This window comes from Eulemur rufifrons, chromosome 18 (genome assembly GCF_041146395.1).
Source record: "Eulemur rufifrons isolate Redbay chromosome 18, OSU_ERuf_1, whole genome shotgun sequence".
In the NCBI taxonomy this organism is placed as follows: Eukaryota; Metazoa; Chordata; class Mammalia; order Primates; family Lemuridae; genus Eulemur; species Eulemur rufifrons.
The window spans coordinates 38,149,800-38,175,590 of NC_091000.1; the positions used below are offsets into that span (position 1 = coordinate 38,149,800).

The following is a 25,791-nucleotide window of genomic DNA, read 5'->3' on the forward strand; positions in this document are numbered from 1 at the left end:
AAGTAACGCTTAGTCTAGACGTACATGAGGACTCCAGGAGGTGATTTCTACTGCACGGATCCTGGTGTTCATCCCGTGTAGATGAGTCTCATGGAGGAACACGGGTAGGTTCTGAATTCAGTATTCCTGAGAACGCCAGCTGGTTCTGAAACGTGCGCCAAGCACCTACCATGTGCCAGGTGCTAGGGATACGAAGACAAGTAAGATCAAAAAAGGGTGATCAAGCTTACCTGAGGGCAACACAGATGAGAAGGTGACGACCAACTCCGCCTGGGAGAACACAGACAAGAAGGTCATCCATTCGAGAGAGCTGCAGACAGCTTCACCAAGTAAGGAGGCCTGGGCCTCGTAGCACTTACCATCTTGTGTGATTATAAACTCTGTTTATAAATCTGGCTTTACCACTCTGCCGTTCCCTGAGGGCAGAGATTGCCCGTTACATGATTTAGGGTAGCTGAATGTACTACTTGGCATAGAGTAATCATTGCTTTAATTATTACTTTTAACTTAGTTTTAGTTTTTTTGTTTTGAGACAGGGTCTCGCTCTGTTGCCTGGGCTGGAGTACAATGGTGTCATCATAGCTCACCGCAGCCTCAAACTCCTGGGCTCAAGAGATCCTCCTGCCTCAGCCTCCCAAGTAGCTGGGACTATGGGTGCATCACCACGCTGAGCTATTTTTTTAAATTTTTTGTACTGATGGTGTCTCCTTATTGCCCAGGCTGGTCTCAAACTCCTGGCCTCAAGCCATCCTTCCCATATCGGCCTCCCCAAATGCTAGAATTACAAGCGTGAGCTCTCATTGTCCCCAGGCTGTGCATATTTGGAATGTTTGTACAGCATTTGAAATCCTAGACTTCTACTCCTGGCCTAAGAGGGACTTTTAACATATAGACTTACATCTTGATGTTTAAGAAGAATCCCTTTTTATTATACAATTTAAACCTAGTTTTATAGCCATTGTTCATAACTGGACTTTTCAGGAAATGAAAACACCTATTATACTTAAATAGCCATGAATTGTTCTTTCCTATTAAACTTTATATATTGCCTCTCCCAAACAGACATAATTACATCTTTTAAAAGTTATATAACAAGTTTAGAGTTCCCTTATTTGGATAATATACATTCCTCCTTCAATCATTATTTTTAGGTTTTAAATTAGCAAGCTCGAAGAAATCAACCTAGAAATGTACATTAAAATCTTCAATGTCTCCATTTTGCTGTTAAAGAACTAGTGACCTGGAGAGGTGCCGTGGCTTGCCTGAAGTCACTCAGCTGGGTGACCACAGGCTGTTCCTGGGAGCCAAGTCACCATTATCCCAGGCCACCTTCAAAACAGTGTGGGGTAATTGTTCATTTAGCCAGATTGTATTTGTTTATTAGCTAGCACTAAGTAATAAATTTGGGGGAAAACCAGGCCAAGCCACCATTACACTAACACTCTTACATATGTAATGAGATTTAACTTGAAAATATGCAGAACCCTTTTCTATGACATTTGAGTACTTGCTGTGGCAATTCACCCTCTGCCTTTAGCCATTTACCACACAGTATCAACTACCTCCATGTTCCTGTGTGTGTACATGTGGCTATTTCTTAGGATCCAATGAGAAAGAGTTGGATCAAAAGGAATGGGTTGGCCGGGCGCGGTGGCTCACGCCTGTAATCCTAGCACTCTGGGAGGCCGAGACGGGTGGATTGTTTGAGCTCAGGAGGTCAAGACCAGTCTGAGCAAGAGTGAGACCCCGTCTCTACTAAAAATAGAAAGAAATTATCTGGCCAACTAAAATATATATAGAAAAAATTAGCTGGGCATGGTGGCGCATGCCTGTAGTCCCAGCTATTCGGGAGGCTGAGGCAGTAGGATCGCTTAAGCCCAGGAGTTTGAGGTTACTGTGAGCTAGGCTGACGCCACAGCACTCTAGCCCGGGCAACAGAGCGAGACTCTGTCTCAAAAAAAGAGGGAATGGGTTTCGTATTCTTGAAAATGGCTGAGTGGGAGTTAAGTGTTCTCGCCACAAAAATGAGTATGTGAGGTAATACGTATGTTAATTAGCTCCATTTAGCCATTCTACAATGTATACATATTTCAAAATCATGTTGTACACCATGAATATATACAATTTTTGTCAATTTAAAAAAACAGAATGAACTAAATGTTCACCATGAGAAGAAACAATGGAGACCTTGTCACGTGACATTACTGGAAGGGAATGGTGTCCCCATGGTAACCAATTTGGGGCTGCTCAGACACTGTGGGGCTAAGGACTTCTGAGGGGATTACATCAATCTCCCAGCTTATCCCCAAGATGTCTCCAGTGCCAGGTTGCTAGTGACACTTAGTCTCTCGTCTCCCCCTTTCTGCTTTAGGTTCCCAAAAGTCACAAACACAAAGACAAATTTTAGCCATGTTTTTGTGTTAATCTACACACTTATTTCAGGTAAGGGATAAATTGACAGTAAACTCAGGTTGCCAACACAGGATAGCATAGAACTGAAAATATATGATTATTCCTTATCTGTCATCTGTGCTAGGAATTCAATTTTAGAGTAATTGCAGAGATTTTGCAACTGTTTACACAGCATTTGAAATCCTAGACTTCTACTCCCATGACACTACCGTAGTCAGACTGTTTATGTCTCTCATCAGTTGAATGAAAGTCACTTTATTACCTTAAATCTGAGCTCCCCTCTGTCTTTCCCTATTTCCTGATAACCAACCTTCACCAAGAGATTGGGAGAGACATTAACAATTGAGGGGACTGGGGAACTTCAAAGTAGTCTATTATTACTAAGACATAGAGATTTCCTAGGCTGCTCTATGTTTGCAAAAAAATCATATTCTAAAGAATCAAAACTGTTTAGCAAACTTAATTCATGCTTACACCAAATTAAAGGGGGAAGCATGGCATATTTCTATTTTACAATTCATTGTTCTAGAGCCGTGGATATTTGGAATGCAGACTGTGCCCTTTTGACAGGAATTTGGAATCAATTTACAGTGTGTGATATGATAACACATGTTCTGGATCAGTGGCAGGGGAATGTTTGGAGCTGTAATTCTGTCTGTCTCCCCATTAGCAGGAAGCCTTGCTAAACTCACAGCTGGAGAAGTGCCTAAAAAGAACTAGGCTCTTTGTGTGTGTGTGAGTGTTTACAGAGGCAACACAAAACCCAGCCCCAGGGATAAATGCTAAGTTAAGCCTATCAAAAATGAAATGGTACATTTATCACATGGATAAACTGGTATCACGTCGAGATCACCACTTTTCTCAGCTCGAAGTGCTGCTATTAAATATATACCCTCATACGTCTGGGCTTAATGTCACAGGTGATGGTTAACAACATGAGAGAAAGAAAACACTAGAAACATCACTGGACCCAGTGGTGGCAAGAAGAAAATCAAATGGAAAGCGTTCATTTTAATAAGGCACGAAGGGATATATAGACAGTCAAACAACGTGAGTTGAAACCTGATACCCCTGAAGCATGAGGTAAAAGCTGACTCTTGGCTCTGGTGAGTCAAACATTAAGGAGACATGTAAGCGCGTGTAAGTGCAAGCATGAAACTAGCATAATGCAGCAGGCTTCGTGAAGCCAAATACTAATCTTAGGCAAGAAAGATCGGATGTCGTTTTTTGAAAAGATGTAAGTTATTTGCACATTGAGGCCACCAGAAAGAATGATATATATAATGTAGTCCTGCTTTTATGTTTCTCTTAAAATCTATGGCATTCTGTACCTTTCTAATAGCTTCCCACCTTTACCTTATATATAGTTACATACATGTATTTTATATATATAGTTGCTTATATAGACAAAGCACTTCTCTCCTGATTATCCTGAGTGAATGAATGAATGGTCATGTGATTTAAAATATTCAGACTATAAAAGTCACTGAGCCAATCATGGTTGATTTGGTGTTTCTAGACTATTTTGCTAATTTACAACATGATCGATTTAATTATGGCTAGTTTATAGATCACCAAAAATCTACTAAAAAAGAGTTAATCTGGTTAAATGCTCAAGATAAAATCATAGTTTCAGATAGAAAAGAGAGTACGATTTTACCATCACTGTTCAAAATTAGAACTATAAGAATTTGTAAAATCACAGATTAAGATTATAGTTAAAGAACATTCTTGGCTAACTTTGCAGTCTTTTTGGAGAGTGAAGTGCTAGTCTTCAGAGCAAGCATTTATAAAGCATTTCTCAGTTGGCAAAGCACTCTACACATATTATTTCTTTGAATCCTCTCGATCTCTTACCTTTTTATTCTAAGAAACCATCTGGGCTGCTTCTTCAGAGGTGGTCAGAAGTATTTAGCCTTAATATTTGAGCAACATTTTCCCAGAGTATTATCTTCATTACATCAACTTCCTCTGACAACTACGAAGACTGTCTTAGCCATTTCCTGTTCAGAGACCTGCTCCTTGGAGCCACTGACCTGGGTGCCAGTTTCCTGCTGCAGAGATGCCTTAGTGAGGGGGGTCCAAGCATTGCTCCCCTTTCCTGTCTGGCTCACAGCCCCAACCCCTCACCCACCTTCTCTTTGATGAGCTACTCTACAATCTTCCAGTTTGTATCCTATTCAACCATGCACATTTCCCTTCTTTCTACTGAAAATTTGAAATCATTTGATAGAACAATGTATAAACTAACAAATTGCTTGTGACCGTGGCCTCCCAAGCTTTTCAGTTCCTGGTTTGTGTTTAGGTGCACACGCCTCATCCATGTTGATCGGCACTCACACGCCTTCCAGGCTTCCAACGCCGGGATCCTCTTCCACCAGCCCCATATTCTGCCCACATTGAAACCCTCCCCTCCACCCTTTCCCAATTTTGTTGCCTTGAAGTCTCTTCAGTTCCAACCTCGTGTGTGTGTATAACAGTCCGTCATCCTTTTTTTCTTTAAAAAACTCTTTATTTATATGTGTTTGTCATTGTATCAAGTAGTTTTTCACTGAAGCTATCATAATATTTTTTGCCATGTTAGTGGATTTATTTGGGGTGTTTCCAGTTTGGAGCTATTACAAATAACATTGCCATAAATATCTTGTAAAATGTCTTTCATTTAAAATTATTCTCTTAAAATACATTTCCAAGAATATAATTCTGTCAAAGGGTATGGTCATTTTTATGGCTCTTATTGCGTATTCAGGCTGCCTTCAAGAAAACGCATCGACTTATCTTGTCCTTGGCACTATGAGAGTGGGCTTCTTTGAATCCTTCCCAATACTGGGTTTTATTATTGTTATTGCTAATTTGATCATTCAACTTAGTCTTAAATCATTAAAATTAAAATTAGGTGCTGCAGTTGTCTTAATTTGTGCTTCTAAGTAAGGCTGAGCTATCAATATAAAATTTCAAGATCAAGATTATCTTTAACATAAAGCAAAAAAAATTTCCAAGTGAGGTGGGCTAGGTCATCCCTTCACTCTGTTGGGCAGACACAGAACTGGCCTACCCTTTGTGGGGAGAAAACCCGGATTGCTATTTAGTAAGAATGCTGCCACCCTCTCGTCTAAATACTTATTAATATTTCCTCATACACAGATGATTGCCAAAATCTCTTAACCAATTTACCAAACTTCACCTCTCCAAGTCGTCTACCACACGACTTCCAGTTCAATGTGCTCACAGAGGACCTAGGACCCTGGGAAGGGGGACGAAAGCAGGACCAGCTGGGACTGGAGTCTAAGTCTTCAGAGTCTTGGCCACTGATCTTTCTCCTACATCTTGCACTGCTCACTGCTTTCCGGGCCTTCAGCTGTCTCAGAAGGGCGGCCGGGTGACGCTGGAGCCTTTCCACACAGCCGACCCGCCCCGGTAGCCGCAGCCCCCGCGGGAGGCTCTCACGCCTGCTGTGTGTGATTCTGCCCCTTGGCTCGGGCGCCGACGAGTCCTCCGGCCTCGGACAGCCGCTCCGGTTTGGGATGCTTCCTGCTGTGACCGCCACGCTATCGCTGGCGGCGGACTTGCCTCAGGTTGTGTTCCCACGTGTGCCGTTTGCCTCCTGCATGGTTTCTCTTCCTGAGCTGCTGGGTCCTGCTCTTGTGCGTCCGCCATGGCCACACAGGGGATGAGGATCGTCAGTGGCCTGGAAGTCATTTTCTGCGCTGGTGGGGGCCCTCCTTGGTCAACGTTCTGCAGCTTCTTTGCTGAGGGACGTGCATAGGGAGGCCTGTGTTTAGAGTGATGTGGGGTCAGATGTCACGTTCTGTGCACCGTGTGTCCTTTTCAATAATCCAGCAGGCATGCCTCTCAGATCATTTAGGGTGCACTTTTGTTGTCATCCTCTTCAAACACACACACACACACACACACACACCACACATACTGAATTTTGTCTATTGCTACAAAATATCGTGGTTCCTGCACACAAGTGCACACTCTGCGGCCAGGCTGCCCAGGTTTGAATCCCAGCCCCACCATTATTAGCTCTGTGACCTTGGGAAGTTACTTCACCTCTGCCTGTGTAAGCGTTTGCTCCCATTATTGTTCGTCCTTGAAAGGGGAGGGACATTAAAGGAGGATACACGGATCAGACCTTACCCAAGATGTTCCTTTTTCAATCAGTGGACAGTTTTATTTTGCAATTGGGAAAAAGTAAGGCAGCCCTATATTGGCTTAGGGACCTGGACTTTAAACATGTGTCTAAATGAAAGAACTGACGGGGGGCGTTTTCACAATACAAGGGCATTATTAGTTTCATGTCCATCTGGCATTAAAGTTGACTTGGGAGAAGTATTTTGTGGCCAGCACCTGAAGTGCCTGTCCAAACTCTCAGGTTTTGTCTTCCTCAAGTTCTTTGTTTTTCTCAATAAAGGAAATAACAACAAAACAAAACAGCATTAGGTAGCGCTTTCTATGTGGCAGGCACTCTTCTACAGGCTTACATACACTAACTCATTTTTCTGATACAACCTATGAGGCAGACTATTGTTATCTTTGTTTTACGGTTGAGAAACTAAGGCACAGAGAGGTTAAGAAACTTGTCCAAGGCCCCAGAGGACACTAGATTCTACCAATGTAAACTTTGCCAAGTGGCCCTAGACTGGCAGTGCAGGTGTGCACCAAAGGAAAGAACAGATTTCTCTTTATCACTCCCTTTTCATAATATCTGGCTCCCTGCTGCTGACCTGGCAGCTTTTTATTTGAACTTTAGGTGCCAAAATTAACATGACTGTAATTTCAAAGCACGCAGATTCAGGAAGCTGTGAAGTTGCTTTACTCAGTGGATTTTGGAGCAGTAAGACATGGTGAATAAAAAAAAGGTCAGGCTTCCTGCTTTCAAGCTAATAGGTCAGGACAAAAAAAAAATTATTCAATGGTAGATATGGAAAGGACCTTAGAGATCATATCATTTTTATGGCTTTATTTTGTTAGGCAAAAAAAAAAAAGGCCCATGGAGGTGAAGTGGCTTGTTCAAGGTGATGGAGCATTTTTTCCAAAATTATAGTTAGATTGTTTACATGAGTAAGTCGGGTAAATGTTGTTGAAGTACTGGAATTAGGGCCCTATCTGACTATGAAAATTGATATTTGGCATTAGTTTGGGGAGCTTCTACAACAACATGGGCTCATATGACTTAATTAAATATAATATATCAAGGTTACCTCACCTAAAGAGAAAATTCCCATTTCCGCTACTGAGCATGGCATTGTTTCTGGAACCATGAAACAGTCAATAACCAGAAGTTGGTTATGTAATATTGATTTATCTTCTTAAAAATAATTTGTTAGTTTTTGTAGTGCCATTATGGCTTTTATTTAATGTTTTCAATCACATACCTTTCCATGATCACTGTTACAACAGTGGTCAGCATTAACCTCCTACTTGCTCAAAGGTAATACTGCCCTGGTGGCCAAAAGCAAGGATTCCAGAACTAGACTGCTTAGGTCTGAATTCCAGTTCTGCACTTACTGGTTTATGATCATGGGCAATTAAATTACATCTTACCTATCTGTGCTATAGTGTGAATGTTTGTGTCCCCACGAAATTTGTATATGGAAACCTAATCCCCCCACCATGTGAAGATACAATGAGAAGACGGAATCTGCAGCCCAGCCATGCTGGCACTCTGATCTTGGACTTGCAGCCTCCAGACCTGGGAGAAATAAACTTCTGTTGTTTAACCTAAAAAACACAAAACAAACCAAAAAACCCCAAGAAAACCTAATCCCCAGTGTGATGGGGTTGGGAGGTAGGGCCTTTGGGAGGTGATTAGGTCATGAGGACAGAGCCCTCATGTATGGGATTACTGTCCTTACAAAAGAGTCCCCAGAGAGCTGCCTTGCCTCTTCTACCATGTGAAGACACAATGGGTAGACATCATTTATGAAACAGGAAATGGGCCCTCGCCAGACACTGAATTTGCCTTGATCTTGGATCTCCCAGCCTCCACAATTATGAGAAATAAATTTCTGTTGTTTATGAGCTACTACCCAGTCTATGTATTTTGTTAGAGCAGCCTGAATGGACTAAGATATTGTGTCTCAATTTCCCCATCTGTAAAATAGGGATAACAATAGTACCTACATCCCATGGGGTTGTTGGAAGGATGAAATGATTTAACATATGTGGTGCACTTAGGACACGCCTGGGCATGTCACAAGTACTACATGAGAGTTTCTATCATTATTGCTCGAAGAAAAAGCTGAGTTACTGTGGAACCACTTCAGGTTGTTAAATGGCGATGGAACCGAAAAAGTACCTATTTCTGCTTCCCAGACAAGGGCTAGGCCTCATTTTATAACTTATGTGGGACCTTAAAAATAGTTTTTCCAAGATCATCTACCAAGAAATTAACTCAATTTACAGAACTGCAATTCTTGCCAATATTCTGAAGTCTACTTCTGTATTTCAACAAGGAAGAAAGATGAAAACAAGGAAAAGAAAAATTCTACCACGGTCTGCATTTCGAATCTCCAAGCAGAAGATTTCAATAACAAGTACAAACCATTAAAGAGGTTCATGTATCACTAGATTAGAGGTTTACAAAGATAACTTTCCCAATAAGCTATAAACTAGCATGTACAAAAGTTCATAGAAGGACAAGATCTTTATGTCCCAAAGTGTGGAGACTCAAAATAAAAATTATAGATTTTACTGGATTTTATATTACCCTTAACACCTGGAGACTGTATAGATGGGGTGTGTTTTGTAGCTATATGTTGCAGTAATAACTTACTCTGGGTCTTCATAGATTTTTCTACCCTTCCTACAAGAATCCTAAGACAAGTAGGATTAAAACATTAAAAGAAAGGAAATTTCAAAGTGTTTTCTTCCATCTTTGTCTTTAGAGACAGCGTGGTACAATAAAGTCAGAGGTCAATTTTAACTTTGGAGTAGCTGCCTGCCCTTCTCAATCTCAGTTTCTAACACGTAAAATAGGGGAAATAACACAAATCCCATCGGGTTTTTGTGAGGTTTGCATGCATAAGACATGCATGAAAAGTGAGCGCTCAGTGACTGTTAGTTCCCCCTTCTCTCAGACATGGGAAATAGTGGCACAGAGGGGTGTGCCTCTTTCTAATCAAAATATTATAGACACATGGTTTGGCATTGGTCCATGGCTTTGTGGAATCACAAGGCTCCTCCTGTTCTAGGCATCCTCCAGCCAGGGCCCAGCTCCATGAATCAGAGAGCTGGATTTCAGCCCCTCTTCCTTGGACACACATGCACAACCAAACATGGCAGCCCTGTGTAAATGATGAGATGGAGCCAGGCATGTGACAATCAGGACAAAGAGCTTTCCAGGTAGAGAAAACAGCAAGTGAAAAGGCCCCAAGATGAGGTCAAGCCTGCTGGGCCTGAAGAATAGGAAGGCCACTGGGTGAAGAACAGTTGTCACAGGAAAGATTGGTGGGAGCTGAGATCAGAGAGTAGGCAGGGCCAGGTTGCACCGTTCCTTGCAGGGGGAGGATTTTATTCTAACTGTAGAGGAAACCACTGGAGGGTTTTGTTTTATACATCATCTGAATTCTATTTTTAAAAGATCATTTTGGCTGTTATACAATTGAGATGTAAAGGGCAAGAGTGACTCAGAGAGATGAGTGGAAGGCAATGGTGGGTGGGTGTCTATGTGAGGGATGAGGTGCTTGGATCAGGGCAGTGGGCGAGGAGGAAAGGTAGGTATGGGAATAGTCTGTAGGAAGGCACCATAGACTTATTGATAGATTTAAAGTGTGTAATGGCAAGAGGATTTAAAAATGACTCCTTGGGTTTTGGCTTCTAGGTAGACAGTGGTGTCACTGACTTGAACTTAGGAAGACTAGGTATGTAACAAATTTGGATAGGTACAATCATGTTAGGTTTGAGATGCTTATTAGACATTCAAGTGGAAATGGAAAGTATGCAGATGGATATATGAATTTGGAACTTCAGGTCAGGACTAAAGTTACAATTTGGGACGACTCAGCTCATAGATAGTACCTAAAGTCACAGGGCTAGGTGAGTCCATCCAAACACATAAAGAGTGTCCAGGACCAAACCCTAAGGTACTCTTACTTTTTGAGGCTGGACATAGAAGGAAGAGGCTACGAAGCAGATTGGGGAGCTAGGGGGAAATCACAGATGGCACCCAGAGCTGCACGTGGCACATGCCGGGAGTACCATTCACACAGACTTAGGTGATGGCCCTGGTGACAGTAGATTGTCTTTTGGGGAATAAACTGGTTTACTAAGTGACAAGGACTGTTTCTCTGCAGATATCTAATCAGTGTTTACTTTTGTTACTTTCATTTGTTTTGCTAATTTAATTGACATAAAATGATGCATGATCGTTGTTTTTATTTATTTTTTTAAATTTATTTTCTTTCTTTTTTATGCTGGGTCAGAAGAGCAGCAAGTTGTTTTTATGTGCATTTGTAAAACAAACTAAGTACTAGTTTGCTATTTATCTCTTGTTATATGAGCATTCTATTAATATCTTTGAGACTAGTTATTGTTAATGATCACTGTTTATTTTCATTTTTATTTTGGTTGGCTTTTTCTTTTTTTCCTCTCACTTGGGAATGTTTTTGGCTGCAAGTAACAAAACTTGACCATAGTAAGAAAGGGTTACTTTTGCTTACAAAACAGGATGTCTAAAGATGGTCTACAATTCCATGATTCCACCAAGGATGCAGACTTTTTCTGCCTTTCTAATACACCATCCTCAGCACATAGCTTTCTTCATCAGCCTTGCCTGATGGCTGACCAAAACCTCTGGGCATCACATCTGTATTCCAGCGGGATGAAGGACACAGAGCGAAAGACGTGTGCTAGCTGAGTCTATTCCTTTTCATGAGGAAAACAACAGCTTTCCTTGAAGCCAGTCCAGAAGTCTACGTACATCTTGTTGACCGGAACTAGGCCAAATAGCCATGACAAAGTCATGGGGGGCTGAGAAAGTGACTATTTTTTTCATTCATGTATCATTTATTCAATCATATTTAAACATTTAGTAGGACCATGCCTAAGGCATCCTATATAAACCACATTTTAGCCTTCTTAAAATTTTTTGTAAGTTTTTAAAAAGTTATCTTTTTAGTTTAAAATTTTGATCAAATCAATTTTACAGTAAAATTTACTCATTGTATAGTTTTATGAACTCAAAAAAAAAACCTAAAGAAAGGTAACTATTTTCAATGGTGAATACTGCCATTCTCCCAAAATTGCTTCATAATCCCCAAATGGAAAAGAACAATTATTTAACACAACACAGTAGTTTGAGAAAGGAGAGAATCCTTATCCAATGCACTTAATTGAGGCTTCATAAGATGAGATGGAATAAAGTTATAGTAAGAAAGCTTCCCTTGAGTCAAAGGGGCATTTTGCATCTTAAGAATATATGACTATAAGGCCAGGCACGGTGGTTCATACCTGTAATCCTAGCATTCTGGGAGGCCGAGGCAAGAGGATCACTAGAGGTCAGGAGTTTGAGACCAGCCTGAACAAGAGCAAGACCATGTCTCTATTAAAAATAGAAAAAAATTAGCTGGGCATGGTGGTGTGCACCTGTAGTCCTAGCTACTTGGGAGGCTGAGGCAGGAGGATCACTGGAGCCCAGGAGTTGGAGGTTGCTGTGAGCTGGGCTGATGTTACTTTCTAGGTTTTTGCCCTGCTCAAGAACCATCCCTTCTGGACATTTCTTCTTGGACAATGATGAGACTTGGATCAGAGCAGTGATGGTGGTGGTGGTTTAATGAAACACTTGGTTTTGTTGTCTTCAATAGGGTAAAGCCCAAAACGGATGGCTAGACTAGCAAACAGCTGTGACATGTACATTTTTATTAATCATTCCCATTTCTAGCATGTCTCAGTGATAAATGATATGACAATGAATAGATAATTCAAGTAATCGAATATCAGTACCAAACTTGCCATATTAATGAAAGGTTTGGCATGCCCTCACACTGTGAATATATGATATTTCTATAATAGCATTTATTGAGTACCTAATACTAGATGTTTACCATATATTATCTCATTTAATCTTCACAGCCACCTTGTGACCTGGTGTGTTGCACCTTCTCTGGATTAGAGATAGAGGAGTGGGGCTTGATACTCTACTGTCAATTTTATGTAGGATGTGTTGAGATGTGATTCACATTTATACACTTGCTTGGTTTTCATCTGTACTCATTGAAAAAAAAAAAGAACAATGGTAAAGTAAGTAGAAAACATGCTCAATATCTTGCATATTTAAAAATAAGTAGAGATTTTGCCACTTATAGGTCTGGGTTTTTTTTTTTTTTGGAGAGAGTCTTGTTTTGTCATCCTGGCCAGAGTGCAGTGGCATCGTCGTAGCTCATTACAACCTCAAACTCCTGGGCTTAAGCAATCCTCCTGCCTCAGCCTCCTGAATAGCTGGGACTACAGGTGCACAGGGGTCTTGCTCTTGCTCAGGCTTGTCTCAAACTCCTGAACTCAAGCGATCCTCCTGCCTTGGCCTCCCAGAGTGCTAGGATTACAGGCATGAGCCACCTCGCCTGGCCAGGTCTGTTTTTTCTTAAAAATCATTTTATCTTATATTGATCTAACTTAACATTGATATACTCTACTAATATATCACCTTAGTGCCTCCTCCACACTTTGGTCTTATGTATATAGTTTTCATATTGACTTAATTCCTGTTTACATTAAATTTTTTTCAGTTAACATTACTTCATGTATACGTCTCCATAACTCTGCCATTAAAAGGAGCTCTATAACTTGGATTTTTTTAATCCTGTCTGGACTTCAGTTTCTTCTTCTGCAAAATGTGGCAGTTGAGCTATTAAATGATTTCCCAAAATCTTCCAGCTCTCATATTCTTTGACAATATCTACGATTGACAAGGGGAATAATGGAAATATAGCACAAATGACACAGGAGTCTTCTTTGGAGAACAAGTTTACTCCAAAACATGGATGCTGCTTAATGGGCCATAACTTTCCTGTTGTTCATGAGTCAGCATGAAAAATACCTCCAGAGAAGACTAAGTAGGTCAGATTTATCTAAGAAGACAGCTGTGTAATCCTGTATCCCTCTCCAAGCCCATGGCACTGCAGATACATGCTGCTGGCTTTTTCAACAACAGTCAAATAGTATTACCCACTTTGTAAAGTCCACGAGATCACAACTTGAAAAATCAAGCTGGCCTTAAAAAGCTTCAGCAGAAAAACAAATTAGAGCGGTATTTATATATGGCCCACGGCAATCTTAGTCTGTCTTTTAAGTCATTTCTGTTGATGCTGTGATACTGGTTAGTGTGGGAAAGACTTTATTAGTAAAAAAGGAAAATAATTTAAAAGTTAGTAAAAAAGTTTTGCATCATGACGTTTTGCTAAACTTGTTTAATAAAACCTGTTAGGCTGTCAATGTTTGCCTGTTTTCCTTTATCAGAAGTATAGTCATAAGAGGACTTAAAATTACATGTTGTAAATAAACAGGCCCATGAGAGGACTTCCATTTAGAAACAAACTTTGAAGGTGCAGTTGCTGCCTAAGTGGGCTGTGCAAGTATTCTTGTCATTAAAGGCCCCTTTAAAACAGTGGGGGACCTTCAGCGTCCAAGAGGCAAACCTGGAAAAGTAGAATGAAAAGAAAAAAAGGGCACACTGGGGTGGGACCGGAGACCTACGCCAAAGAAAGAAAGATGTTGGCAAGGAATACAGAAGAAAAGTAAGGCACAGAGAATACTGGAGGTGTTCAAGTTGGATAACGCAAATTGCCTTTTTTCCCCACATCAGCTTATATTTATGCTAATCTTCTTAAATGTTAAGTCTGTCCAAGCAATTAGGCTATTTAACCTTGTTCAGAGTTATATCCAGAGACAGTGTGAGGCTGGGTTCACAGTGCTGTATTGTGTCTTTAGGAGAGAAAGGATCCGTAATTCATTTTGTCCTTCTCTGGCATCTGTCCTGCTCTGCCACCAAGGCTTTTCCATAGTCTAGACTGTAAGGCACCAGAAGCAATTAAATAGAGGATCAATGGGAACAGACAGGTGTGCCCTTCTTCCCCTCTTTATACCATATTGCTCATATTCTCTGAATTTCATACAAGCTACACTGGAAGCAGTAAATCAACTAAAAAAAAAATCTTAAGACTGCCAATACTTCCAGGTTATGCAAAGTGATTCCTGAATAAGCCCCTTGTTTGTGACATCATTGGCAAAGGCAAGATGTAACCTTAAATGAGATCTCAGATTTTAGACTTTTTGGTTATAAGCATCAAAACATGGGGCGAGAAAAAATATTTTCAAGTATGACTTCTATTATCTCACCAATGTTAGCATAATAGACCACGTCCTCAGCCTCAACCACGTTTCAGAAGACGCTGATTGAATTTTGCAACATGATTCCGAAAGGGAGAGTGTGCAGCGTCTTTGAAGCTGTAAATCCCCTGGGAAGAGGCTTCCCCACCTGTCACGACCTGGACCGTGTCCACGGAGGGTGCCGGGCGCACCACCGCCACGCGGCGCTGAGGTCAGCCTCTTGGGTCTTGGGAGAGCTCTTTTTATTCTAAATTACAGACTTTGCAGCCACCGGATATCCTCGCTGCATAACTGGCAGTAGCCATGTGGCTGCACTCGCGTTTCCTGACAACCACTGCATTATTTCCCCTAATATCTTGTGTCTAAGGCCTCCCACCTCCACCGGCGCCCCCTGCCTCGTGGGTAATGTCCCGACTGAGACCCGGGTGCCCGAACAAAGTGGAAACCATCCGAAAGTTCCTGAAAACGCACTTGGCAAAAGTGGGCTGCTAGTCCCTCCGGGCAGCTCTCGGATCGGGTCCCAGCCGCGGAAAGCGCCGGGGACCGCGGAGTGGGCGCCGCGGGAGGGACGCGGCCATGTGCTCCGCGCCGGGGCGGGGCGCCGCGGCCGCCGCGTTCGCATTGTCCACGTTCCCCGCACCCCGCCGCGTTCCGTCCCTCCCTATCTGTGGCGCACACGCGCTCAGGGCGAGCGGCGCGCCCCTGGCTGGAGCTGCAGTGGCAGCAGCTGCGGCGGCGGCGGCAGGGGGGGGCGCGGGGCGGGGCGGGGCGGGCGGCGCGGGGGCGGGCCCGGGGCGCGGCGGCCCGGGCGCCAGCTAGCGAGTGGCGAGCGCGGCGAGCACCGAGAGGAGCGCGAGCACCAGCATGGCGGGGCTCCGACGCCCGCAGCCCGGCTGCTACTGCCGCACCGCCGCGGCCGTGAACCTCCTGCTGGGCGTCTTCCAGGTCCTGCTGCCCTGCTGTCGCCCGGGAGGGGCTCAGGGACAAGGTCAGCCTTGCGCCGCTGGGCTCGCTTCCCTCCTCCACCCCGCCCCCCTTCTCTTTCTTTTAGGGAACTGCTGAAATCGATCTGAGGGCGAGGAAAGGGAAAGGGGCAGCAGGAGGAAGGAAAGCTGCTGCAATTCTCCGCTGATAACACTTTCCGACCACGGCGTCCCCTCCCGCGCCCCCTCCCGCTGTGCAGCCGGAGAGCCGGGAAGTCTCGGGGCTCCGAGACCGCTAGCCGCGCGCGCCCCGGAGCCTTTGTGCGCGGGCCCCTGCGCCCCGGGCGCAGCCCCCGCTTTGTGTGGTGCGCGGGTGCCCCGCCGCGGCCCGGCTTCCAGCAGCTTTGTTCCCCCTAGCCTGGCCGCCCGAGGTCCACACCCCAGATGCTCGGGCTGGGGAGCCTGGAGTGCCCCGCGAGGTGGCTTCACCCTCCCTTCGTCCCCCTAGCACTAGCACCCCGAGCCTGCACGCTGTCGCCTTTCCCGCAGAGGGGCTACCGGCTCACACCCCGTCCATTGTGTTTTTACTGTTGGCTCGCTCCTCGGATGGCCTCCGCTTTTAGATGGAAAAGGGGACTTGTTTTGGTGAGGCGGGTGGCATGGGGGGACGGTAGGGGAAACAGGAAGCGCTTCTTTTCCGTGCATTACAATCGTGGTGTATTTTTTGGTGTTCGTGCAGCGATTGAGCCCTTGCCGAACGTGGTGGAGCTGTGGCAGGCAGAAGAAGGGGAACTCCTGCTGCCCACTCAGGTGAGGACGACTAGGTGACAGGGAGCGGGTGTGGGTGTGCGAGGGGGGAGGGGCCGGGAGGCCACCGGGCCCCCTCCTGCGGCACAGGCGCTCGGGCCACTTTGCAAGGCAAATAATCAGTTGGGCAGAGCCTGAACACCTGGCAACGGTGGCCTTCCCGGCCTCCTCCCTCGCCATGTGACGGGGCGTGAGTCACGCCGGCCCCAAGTTCACAAGGTGGCAGCCCAGGCCACCTCAGCAGGGCCGCGGCCAGAGACACCGCACGGAGAGGCCGGGACGGGCGGGCTGCTCGGCGGGCGGGTGGTCTGGGGCACACTGTTCTCTCTCCAAGTTAGCTGGTGCTGTGTGCATGGCAAGTGGCTGGAAGGTTGAGGACAACAGGAGTATTGATTTCATAAATGTTAGAGTGAGTGGTATTTGCCATTAGCGTTTAAGTAGCTTTGGGATAAAGATGTGACTTTAAAGGATTGTAAACTTGGATTTTCTCCAAGTGCCTTTAATTCCTGTTAAGATACACCCACTTAAGAACTTGAATTTCAGGTTTATTTTTTCTATATAATGATTGCATGTGGAAAAATAATTACTAACATTTTATTGGGAATCTGTAGCATCATAATAGGGTGTACTGCTGCAACCGATACAGTACTGGAAAGCTTTTGGGTTTAAGTTTTAACTTTTACAAGAAATTCCCATCGACTGCACATTTAAACTGAATATTGTTGACTGCTTTTCACCAGCAACAGTAGTGACTCAAAATGCATTTTGTGGGGGAGGGGTTTGAATTATAAAGGGAATATTCAGTTTATGTGCAGTAATTTTTAAGATGTTCATTCCTTCTCACATTGGTGGCAGCACTTAATTCTGTGTTGTCTCTTGTGGGTGTTCAGAAAAACAGGATGTCTAGCTATAACTTCACTGGAGAGGCTGTGCAGTTTTACATTTCAGCTTTCTCCCTCCTATGTGAAACATTGAGAGCTGGTTTGGAGATATTTGGAATATTCTTTTTGGCCAGGGCTAATGAATAACAGCTTCAAGGCGGAGAGGTGACTTTAGAGGAAAATTTTCCTGGACCTTCCCTGAAGGCTAGCGGGCTGAATGAGCCCAGTCCTTTGAGAAAAGGCCCCATCTGGATGAGAAGCAAACAGTCTTTCCTTATCCTAAAAGTTTATTCCCAAATGTATTTTTTTCCTGATTATAAACAATACGTGTGTGTTGTTGAAGGTCTGCAAAACATAGACAAAAGGAACAAAATAGAAATGGATCATATTCCTGCTGAGAGCACTGCACTTATTTAAAAAAAGTGGTTTGTGTTTGTGTGTATCAGAGTTGTTCAGCAGTGGCACTAGTGATATTTTGGGCCAGAGAATTCTTTGTTGTTCTGTGCATTGTAGGAGGTTGAGCAGTTAGCATCCCTTTCCTCTACCCACCAGATGCCAGTGGCACTCACTGCTTCCTCTTCAACCCTGCCTACCCCCAAGTTTGACAACTAAAAATGTCTCCAGACATTGCCGGATGTCCCTGGGGAGCAAAACTGCCTGGGTTGAGAAGCACTGGTGTATATCTATGTAGATGTATTTGCATTTTTGCCCAGTTGTACTTTCCACCTCTTACTGGCTAGTGCTGGAAGCCAACCCAGACTAAAAGGAAAGTAAACTATGGACATTTGAGTCCATTATAGACTCTTATTTATTAGAGCATTAGTTGAAGATTTAGTTGCTGTACTCAGAGATGGAAATGTCAAGACCTGTTATATGATGGATCATTTTATTTATAGGCTCACAAGTTATTTTATAAAATTCTTAATTTCTGGCTTTATGTTCTTTATATATATAATACGGTTTGTTTTGGTAAAAAAATGTTAGAATTGAGAGACTATCTTTCTGGGATTCTCAATATAGAAGCATTTATAACTAAGCTATTTTAATCAAAGCAATAATGAAAGTGAAACTGCTATTAAAAATAATTTTCTAAACACTTCATCCATATCTTTATGTATACTTTTTACAAACTATCTTACCCTGTATATACCTGGGCAGGGATGAGGGATATATGTTAATATATGCATTTTTATATATATACACACCTCTCTCTCATAAGCTGCAGAGAGTTCTGATGAAAGTTATTTTAAGGAATCTTTTTCGAAGTATTTTGATTTTCTTCAGTGAAAGTTCCCTCGTGTGTGACATATAGAGTCTATTGAAAAGAGAATATTTATAGGTGTTATGTAAATTTGAGGATTTTCTGCTTAACTGACTAGGTTGGATTCCTCTCATTAATTAAAGAAAACTTAAAGATAGCTTCAGAACCTAAGATTTGTCAACGGTAGGTCAAATTAGGAACATCAGAGGATGTGACATTAAACAATACCAACGTATTTGCTAACATTGTACAATTATTTATTTTGCAAATGTCTGCTGTGGGTTGGGTCTTTTTTTTTTCGTTTTATAATGGGTCTCTAAGTGATTAATAATTTGAATAATGTGTCAACAATGATGTTATAAACTGCCAAACCCTCTGACCAGATCTCCTGGGTTTGAATGCTGGCTCTATCCCTTTTTAGCTCTGTAACTTTGTCCTCAGTTTTCTGATCTGCAAAGTGGGGGGAATGTTGGTGCTGATTTCAGAGGATTTTGTTGAGGATGAAGTGCCTGGAACTTAAGTGAGCACCTAATCCAGGTGCCCTGTTATCTTGGCAATTTCTCAGCTGACTGCTGGACTTGGTCACTAGAAAGCATGAACACCTTTCAGCTTTGAAGGGCCTGAACCACTGTGGATAACTCAGTGCTATTATGTGCTCCTCGACTTTGTAGATATGCTATAGTATTCATAGGCTTTTGTTATGTGCTCTTTTATGTTTATTTGGTATAGGAACATAAAAACTGTATTTATCCATGGTGATAATGAGAGGAAGGGAAAAAAATGTGATTTTATTCTTAGATTTATAGAATTTTCCTTCTCTTCCAGCTGTACTTCATCCATACTTCAGTGCACCGAATCCAAAATGGTGATGGTGTAGAAACCAAACAAGTGTTTTTATTAGTTTATTGTCAAGAAGTAATTGTGTGTGTGTAAGATACAGCTTTGTGTACCTTCTTCACCTTCAAGGTCAGAGACCATCTGCGATTCCCTGTAATCCACACACAGGGTGATGTCTACCTGACCCCCTCTGGCCTGCAGGGCCTTCCACAATCTGACCCTGTCCTGCTGCTCCTGTCAGTGCTCTGGGATGCTCACTCCAGCCTGACCCTTGGCTGAGCAGGTCCAGTGTTTATCTGTTAAATAAGAGAACGAATGCTATCACCTTGCTGTTTGTTCAGGGTCAGTCCTTCCTGACTTCTAACTTGAAGTGGCATTGTCATCATTTCTATTTCTTGGAATTTCTTGTAGTGTCTTGACTTTTTTGTTTTGTGTGTGTCATGTTTCCCTAACTGGGTTGCCGTTAAGAGGGTCTGGGTTGCTAAGGCCTAATGGCCCTGCTGTGGCCACAATGTCCTGCATACAGTAGGCATTCGGTAGGTAGCCCGTGAGGTCTTCCTGGTGGAGGAGAGAAAGGCAGTTAGTATCTTGCCCAGATCCCCTATTTATAAGCTAAGTCTGAACATGGCAGGAAAAATGCCTTAAGTGAAGATTTCCTAGTATTGTTTGACAATCACATATTTTTTATCAGTTCTGGCAGCAAGAAGGGCAGTCTAGAATCTGCTCTTTCAATCCATTCAGGCTTGTCTGAGAAGAGAAGGCTCACTCCTGCTGCCCCTGGTTAGCAGGTTTGGGAACCGGGAGACAGGTGCTAGGTAGGCACAGCTGTTACCTGGTATGGAATCATGTTGGTTCTGGGCAGGGCTGGGACAGCTCAGTGCTCTACTGGCCTTGTTTGTTTATTTAGCAAACATGGGTCTGTGGGCCTGGCCCAGTTAGGTCCCTGGAGATACAGGGATGAATAAGAAAGTCTCTGCCTTTAAAAGTATCATGTCTGGTTTCTGCCCGCCCCTTGGGTATAGATAACGGAAATTGGTAGAAAGTGAAACAGGAAATGGTACACTGATCATCTGAGTTCTTATTATTATCTCAGGTACTGTGTTATGTAATAGCATCGTGCTCCAGTCGGTGAATCATTGACTAGTATTTGGAAATCTTTTTGTCATAGGCCTTTATTTTTGTTTTAATCTACTTCCACCGTCCACATGAAAAAATAACAACTAACATGGGCTGAGTAATACTGGCCTCGCTTAAGTGCTTTATGAGTATTAACTCATATTAGTACACTAAAAACTATGCGGTACTATAACCTGACTTTAGATGAGGAAATAGAGGTACAGCAATTAAATTACTTGCCCAAGGTCATAAGAAAGTGGCAATGGTGGGATTTGAACCCAGGAAGTGTTTAGCGCCAGAGGCCGAGTTTTTAGCCACTGCCTTATTCTGTGAGTTTTAGTACAATCTGATCAGAAAAGCAGGATTGTGGTGATAAAATTCCTATGTCTGAGGGAAAAGATTTCATGTTCTGTTTTGATTTAGAAAATGTTGCCTAATGACGTTTTCAGTAGTAGTCATGTCCACTTGTGTTAGGAAACAGCTGGCTTGTGCTCAGCTCTGCAGAGAAGTGTTTGAGCGTGTGCTGTGGCCAAGCAGTGTTTAGGTGTGGGCGATGTTCCAGTGCACGAAAAAAGAAAAATTACACCTGCTGTGTGGAGCTTGCAGTCTACATGGAGGCACGTAGATAATACATTGTGTTAGTCTCTTCCAAGGGTGCAAATGTGGTGATGGGAGTTGCAGTTTTAATTTCAGAGGTCACAGCAGGCCACAGTAGGCCACGTTGAGAAGGTGTTTGAGTCGGCCCTTGAAAGTGGTGAGAGAGAACGGCCATTGCAAGGGCCCCGAGGGGTGGGGGAATGACGGGATTGGGTCCCTGCCCTTTGAGAGTCTGGTGTTGTTGGGGAGGTAAGGCTGGTAATACCCTGGGACTGACATCTAAGTGCTGAAGTGTAGGAACTGAGAGAAGAGGTGCTGTGTGTATGGGAGGGGTCAGCGAATGCGTAGGGGAGGAGGGAGACTCTTAGAGATGTGTGTTAGCAAACGTGTGACTGGGGCTGGCCCTGAGCCTTATGTCGGACTGAGCTACATTGAAGAGCTTGGAGGATATCTGACTAGCAGTAGGGAGCCACTGTAGGTTCTTGGGCAGGGATTGACATGAGGACATTGAGTGCTGGTTCTACCACGTGGTGGTGAGCGATGATTGACACTGAGGAAGATTGGTGTGTGACCACAAGGTGCAGGGCTGCATGGGTTGGGTTGGACACAGAGGCCCTGTCTGTTGTGGTAATTGAGGCATGGGCTACTGCTGGTGTGGGCTGAGGTGCTGGCAGAGAGGAGGAGAAAGGACAGGTGTGAATGGTGTTGCTGATGAAGGACAGGTGTGAACGGTGTTGCTGATGAAGGACAGGTGTGAACGGTGTTGCTGATGAGCGGTAGGAGCTGTGGGGAGGAGAGCAGTGCAGGATGAACCTGAGGTTTGCTCAGCATCAAGGAGCAGGTTGGTATCCTCCACGAGGAGGGAGATCAGTTAAAACAGAAGCTGCTTGGCAGAGACCCTGATGTTGGTTAAGTCTGGTGTTGGTCATACTTGTTTCTGGGGAGCCAAGTGCCAGACAGAGTTTATATATCCTGGAGGCCTTTAGAGATAGGACTAGGGTTGCAAATTAATCCACCCTGCAAGGGTTGTGGGGTACCTACCGTGCGCTGCTCACCGGGCTTGGTGCTGTGCTGAACGAAACGGCTTGAGCCCTGGCTCTTGTGGAGATAGGTGTTCATCGAGTCTCTCTGGGCATGATAGAGCGAGAAGCTGGGGCTGGAAACTGGGATTTGGGGCTCCCGGTTACAACCGCAGGTTAGCGTTCTGGGGGAATTAGTGCAGAGGAGTCTGGGCTGGGGGGCAGAGGGCAAGGAGGAAGGGCTACCAGCAGGACCTGGGTCAGGGGGCAGCGGGAGTAGCAGGAAGGTCGATCCCTGAAGCCAGCAGTGGCCGGCTTCCAGACAGAGTGAATACCTCCAGAGCTTGTCTGTCCGGCAAAGTCCAGTGGAGTGTTTAAGTGGATCTGGCCTTTTGTTGCTATTTCAGGCGCCTTTTCTTTTTACGTGTGGTCACGGTAAATCTGGCAGATGATTTTGGAAGGGCTTTTGAGTGTGATATTTATTGCCGTTTAAAAAATTATCAGCCTTTTTATATTGGTGTCAAAATATGTATTCATTGTGGACATTCTGAGCTGAACTGAATACGTTTTTTATATTTGGGAATTTAAAATTATCACTAAACTTTATCTTGTGTGATTAAACTGAAACATTAAACGTAGGCTCTGGAAGAGAAATGATACCTAGTTTTGAGATTATGTTCAGGTCGATTTTAAGCAGGTAGAATACTTAGAGTGAATTTTGAAGAGACTACTTGGTAATTGGTGGCTTGTACTTGTGTCATTACTAACGTCCTTTTTTTCAATAAACATTTATAGAGTATTTGTGCCAGTCGCTATATTAAACATTCATTACAAATTCATCAGCCCTGGGAGATTTGGAGAACTGTTTGTTTTGGTGATTTTGTGTTTCTCTGAAACAACCATTAAAATGTGTTCTTTTTTTGATAGGGTGATTCTGAAGAAGATATGGAGGAGCCTTCCGAAGAACAGAGGTAAGGGGAAAGTGGGAGCGAATTCCCGCAGGCTGAATTTCCCTGCCCTCTTTGCATGCTCTCTGAAGTCTTGGTATATGTTCACGTTTATGTACTTAAGGTTATTTGTGCTATACCTTTCTCTTTGGCATTTGTGATGCCTGTACTCTCTAATGATTAATATAACTTTGTTTTAAAATAAGATTGTTCAAAAAGCTGTTAGAAACCCCCTGCCCCCAACACACACCGACTTCTCGTCTTCCATGGCATGTTTACACCCTGCCTCGTGTTCACGAACGTCTCCGGAGCGTCGGGCACCATGCTGGGTGCTGAACATAAACATTGAACAAGACCTGCACTGCATGTACTTGGGGAGTCAGGCATTACTGTAAATGAAATAATGATGCTTGTGCTAAGAGCTTTCGAGAACTAGATTCCTGTGGCAGAGAACAGTGAGGTAGACGGGGTGGTCAGGTGAAGCTCCTCTTAGGAGGTGACATTCCAGCTGAAGGCTGGAGGATGTAGGAGCAGCCACACAGCAGGCTGGGGAGTGTGCTTTAGACAGAGGGAATGGCAGGCGCAAAGCCCCTGAGGCTGGAAGTGCTGGCAGCTGTCTAGGAATGTAGAAAAAGCCAGTGTGGTTTATAGCATAGTGACATGAGGTAGGACTGCAAAGGCCACAGGAAGGAGTTTGGGGTTTTATTTTTGAGTGTGGTGTTAGTTGTTCAAGGATTTTAAGCAGTGGGCTAGCAAATCAAAAAACATGAGTTACATTTTTAAGAGAGCACCTTGGTCAAACTGGGTCCATCGGAGCTACCTGAAGACTCCCTAAGGGGTATCTGGGCATGAGGATGACTTTCAAGCAAGCAGCTTCCAGATCCCCAGGGGCCATGTATTCTCCTAACATTGATCAGAGCTTTAATGACCATTTTCCACCTCTGCTTTCACAGCCTCTCTTCTCCACTTTATGAAAGAGCCATATCTTTCGCCCAGCCCCAACCCTACTATTTACTTCATCTGGGGCAGAGATAATTTGAAATACTGGTGTTGGTTAGGAAAAAGTGATTCACTCTGACTAGATGACTAATTCCTTGGTGGTTTTCAGATCTTTGCTTTCACTCCAGTTGAAGGAGGACCTAATCAGATTGGCAACTGATAGATCATTAAAAGTGATTTTTAATGATAGATTACTGTGTGATCGGTCTTTGGATGAAACACTGGGGGAGTTGAGAGAATATAGCGACAGTGCTACAGCAAACCTTCCGTTCACATCTGTTCATGTGGACAAGCGTTTTCAGTGCTTACATTTAAAAAAAAAAAAAAAAGAATAAGAAAAATAGGATTAAATTGATGCTAACTAAACCTGTCTCATTCTAGCAGTAAATAATGTTCACATGAACCAATTAGGGAGAAAAACATTTTCAGTAAGATTTTGCTTTTTATGTTTCATTACCTATCAAAATTTGTAAGATTTGTTGGTTTGATCAGTTGTGTGCAGTTGGCCCTGGGTATCCGTGATGTCCGAGCCCATGGATGCAACCAACTGTGGATCGAAATTATTTGGGAAAAAAAATTGCATCTTTGCTAAACCTGTACAGATTTTTTTCTTGTCATTATTCCCTAAACAATACAGTATAACAACTATTTACATAGCCTTTGCATCATATTAGGTGTTATAAGTAATCTAGAGGTGATTTGAAGTGTACGAGAGGATGTAGGTTATATGAAAATACTGTACCGTTTTATATTGGGGATTTGAGCATCCTTGGATTTTGGTATCCTAGGGAGGTCCTAGAACCAATCCCTAAGGGATATCAAGGGATGGCTGTACTAATAAAAATTGTAGTGATAATTCAAAAGAAATACATTTTTCATACTTAGACCCTCTGCTCATAGGAAGTTTTTTTTAAAGCCTGAAATTTCAATTTATATCTGTAGTCTTGTTGCAGTAGGCTTTGAACACTAATGTGTGTTAAGTTAAAATTCTTTGGGGGACATGGAGTAGAAATAAGGGTTCACAGAGGAAAAGGAACAATGTAAAATATCCAGCAATAAGGAGCCTATTTGTGTGTTTTAAAAAAATGGATAATGGTAGGTATCATTGCGGTAGAATTTAGACTCCATTGAATGTGTTTTAAAAAGGAATTGGGAGCTTTACTAAAAATGCCAGTATTTACAATATAGCAGACGTTACATTTTTACAACAGTTAAAATCATAAAAATTTAAATGTGATATAACATAAACATGCTTTCTGGATGTCTGGGAGCAAAAAATGCCGAGGAATGCTGATGGCAGTTCGGGCTAGAGTGTGGTAGTGGGGTAAAAGGAAACAGGAAGTTTTGAGATACATTTTTGGGATAGGACGCATTCATTGAGCCAGTTGTGGAGAGTGAGGGAAGGAGAAAGCGTGGAGGGCACCTAGACCATGGCTTGAGCATCCGGGGAAATGATGATGACTGTGACAGGAAAGGATTTAGTGGGAGGGTAATCAGGAACTGTGTTTGGTTATCTCCTAGGAATCTCGGACGTGATAAGACACGTCCAAGTAGGCAGGAGTGGGGAGGCCTGGGCCGCAGATCCCAGTGTGGGTGTGCGCAACCCATAGAGAGCCTCGTTGCACGTGTCTTTGTGTTTGTCTTCTTCTGTAGATGCCATTC

The 25,791-nt window shown here is 43.4% G+C and overlaps 1 protein-coding gene across 2 annotated transcripts in view; it reads left to right on the forward strand.

Annotated features, from left to right (window-relative positions):
* Positions 1-15,569: 15,569 nt before the first annotated feature.
* Positions 15,570-25,791, forward strand: part of TMEM131L (transmembrane 131 like) — a 156,006-nt gene continuing 145,784 nt past the window's right edge. For both annotated transcript variants that reach the window (XM_069493662.1, XM_069493663.1), the window contains exons 1-3: positions 15,570-15,730; positions 16,405-16,475; positions 23,111-23,154. In XM_069493662.1, coding sequence (XP_069349763.1) covers positions 15,607-15,730; positions 16,405-16,475; positions 23,111-23,154 — 239 coding nt within the window. In that variant the 5' untranslated portion in view covers positions 15,570-15,606. The remainder of the gene's footprint in view (positions 15,731-16,404; positions 16,476-23,110; positions 23,155-25,791) is intronic.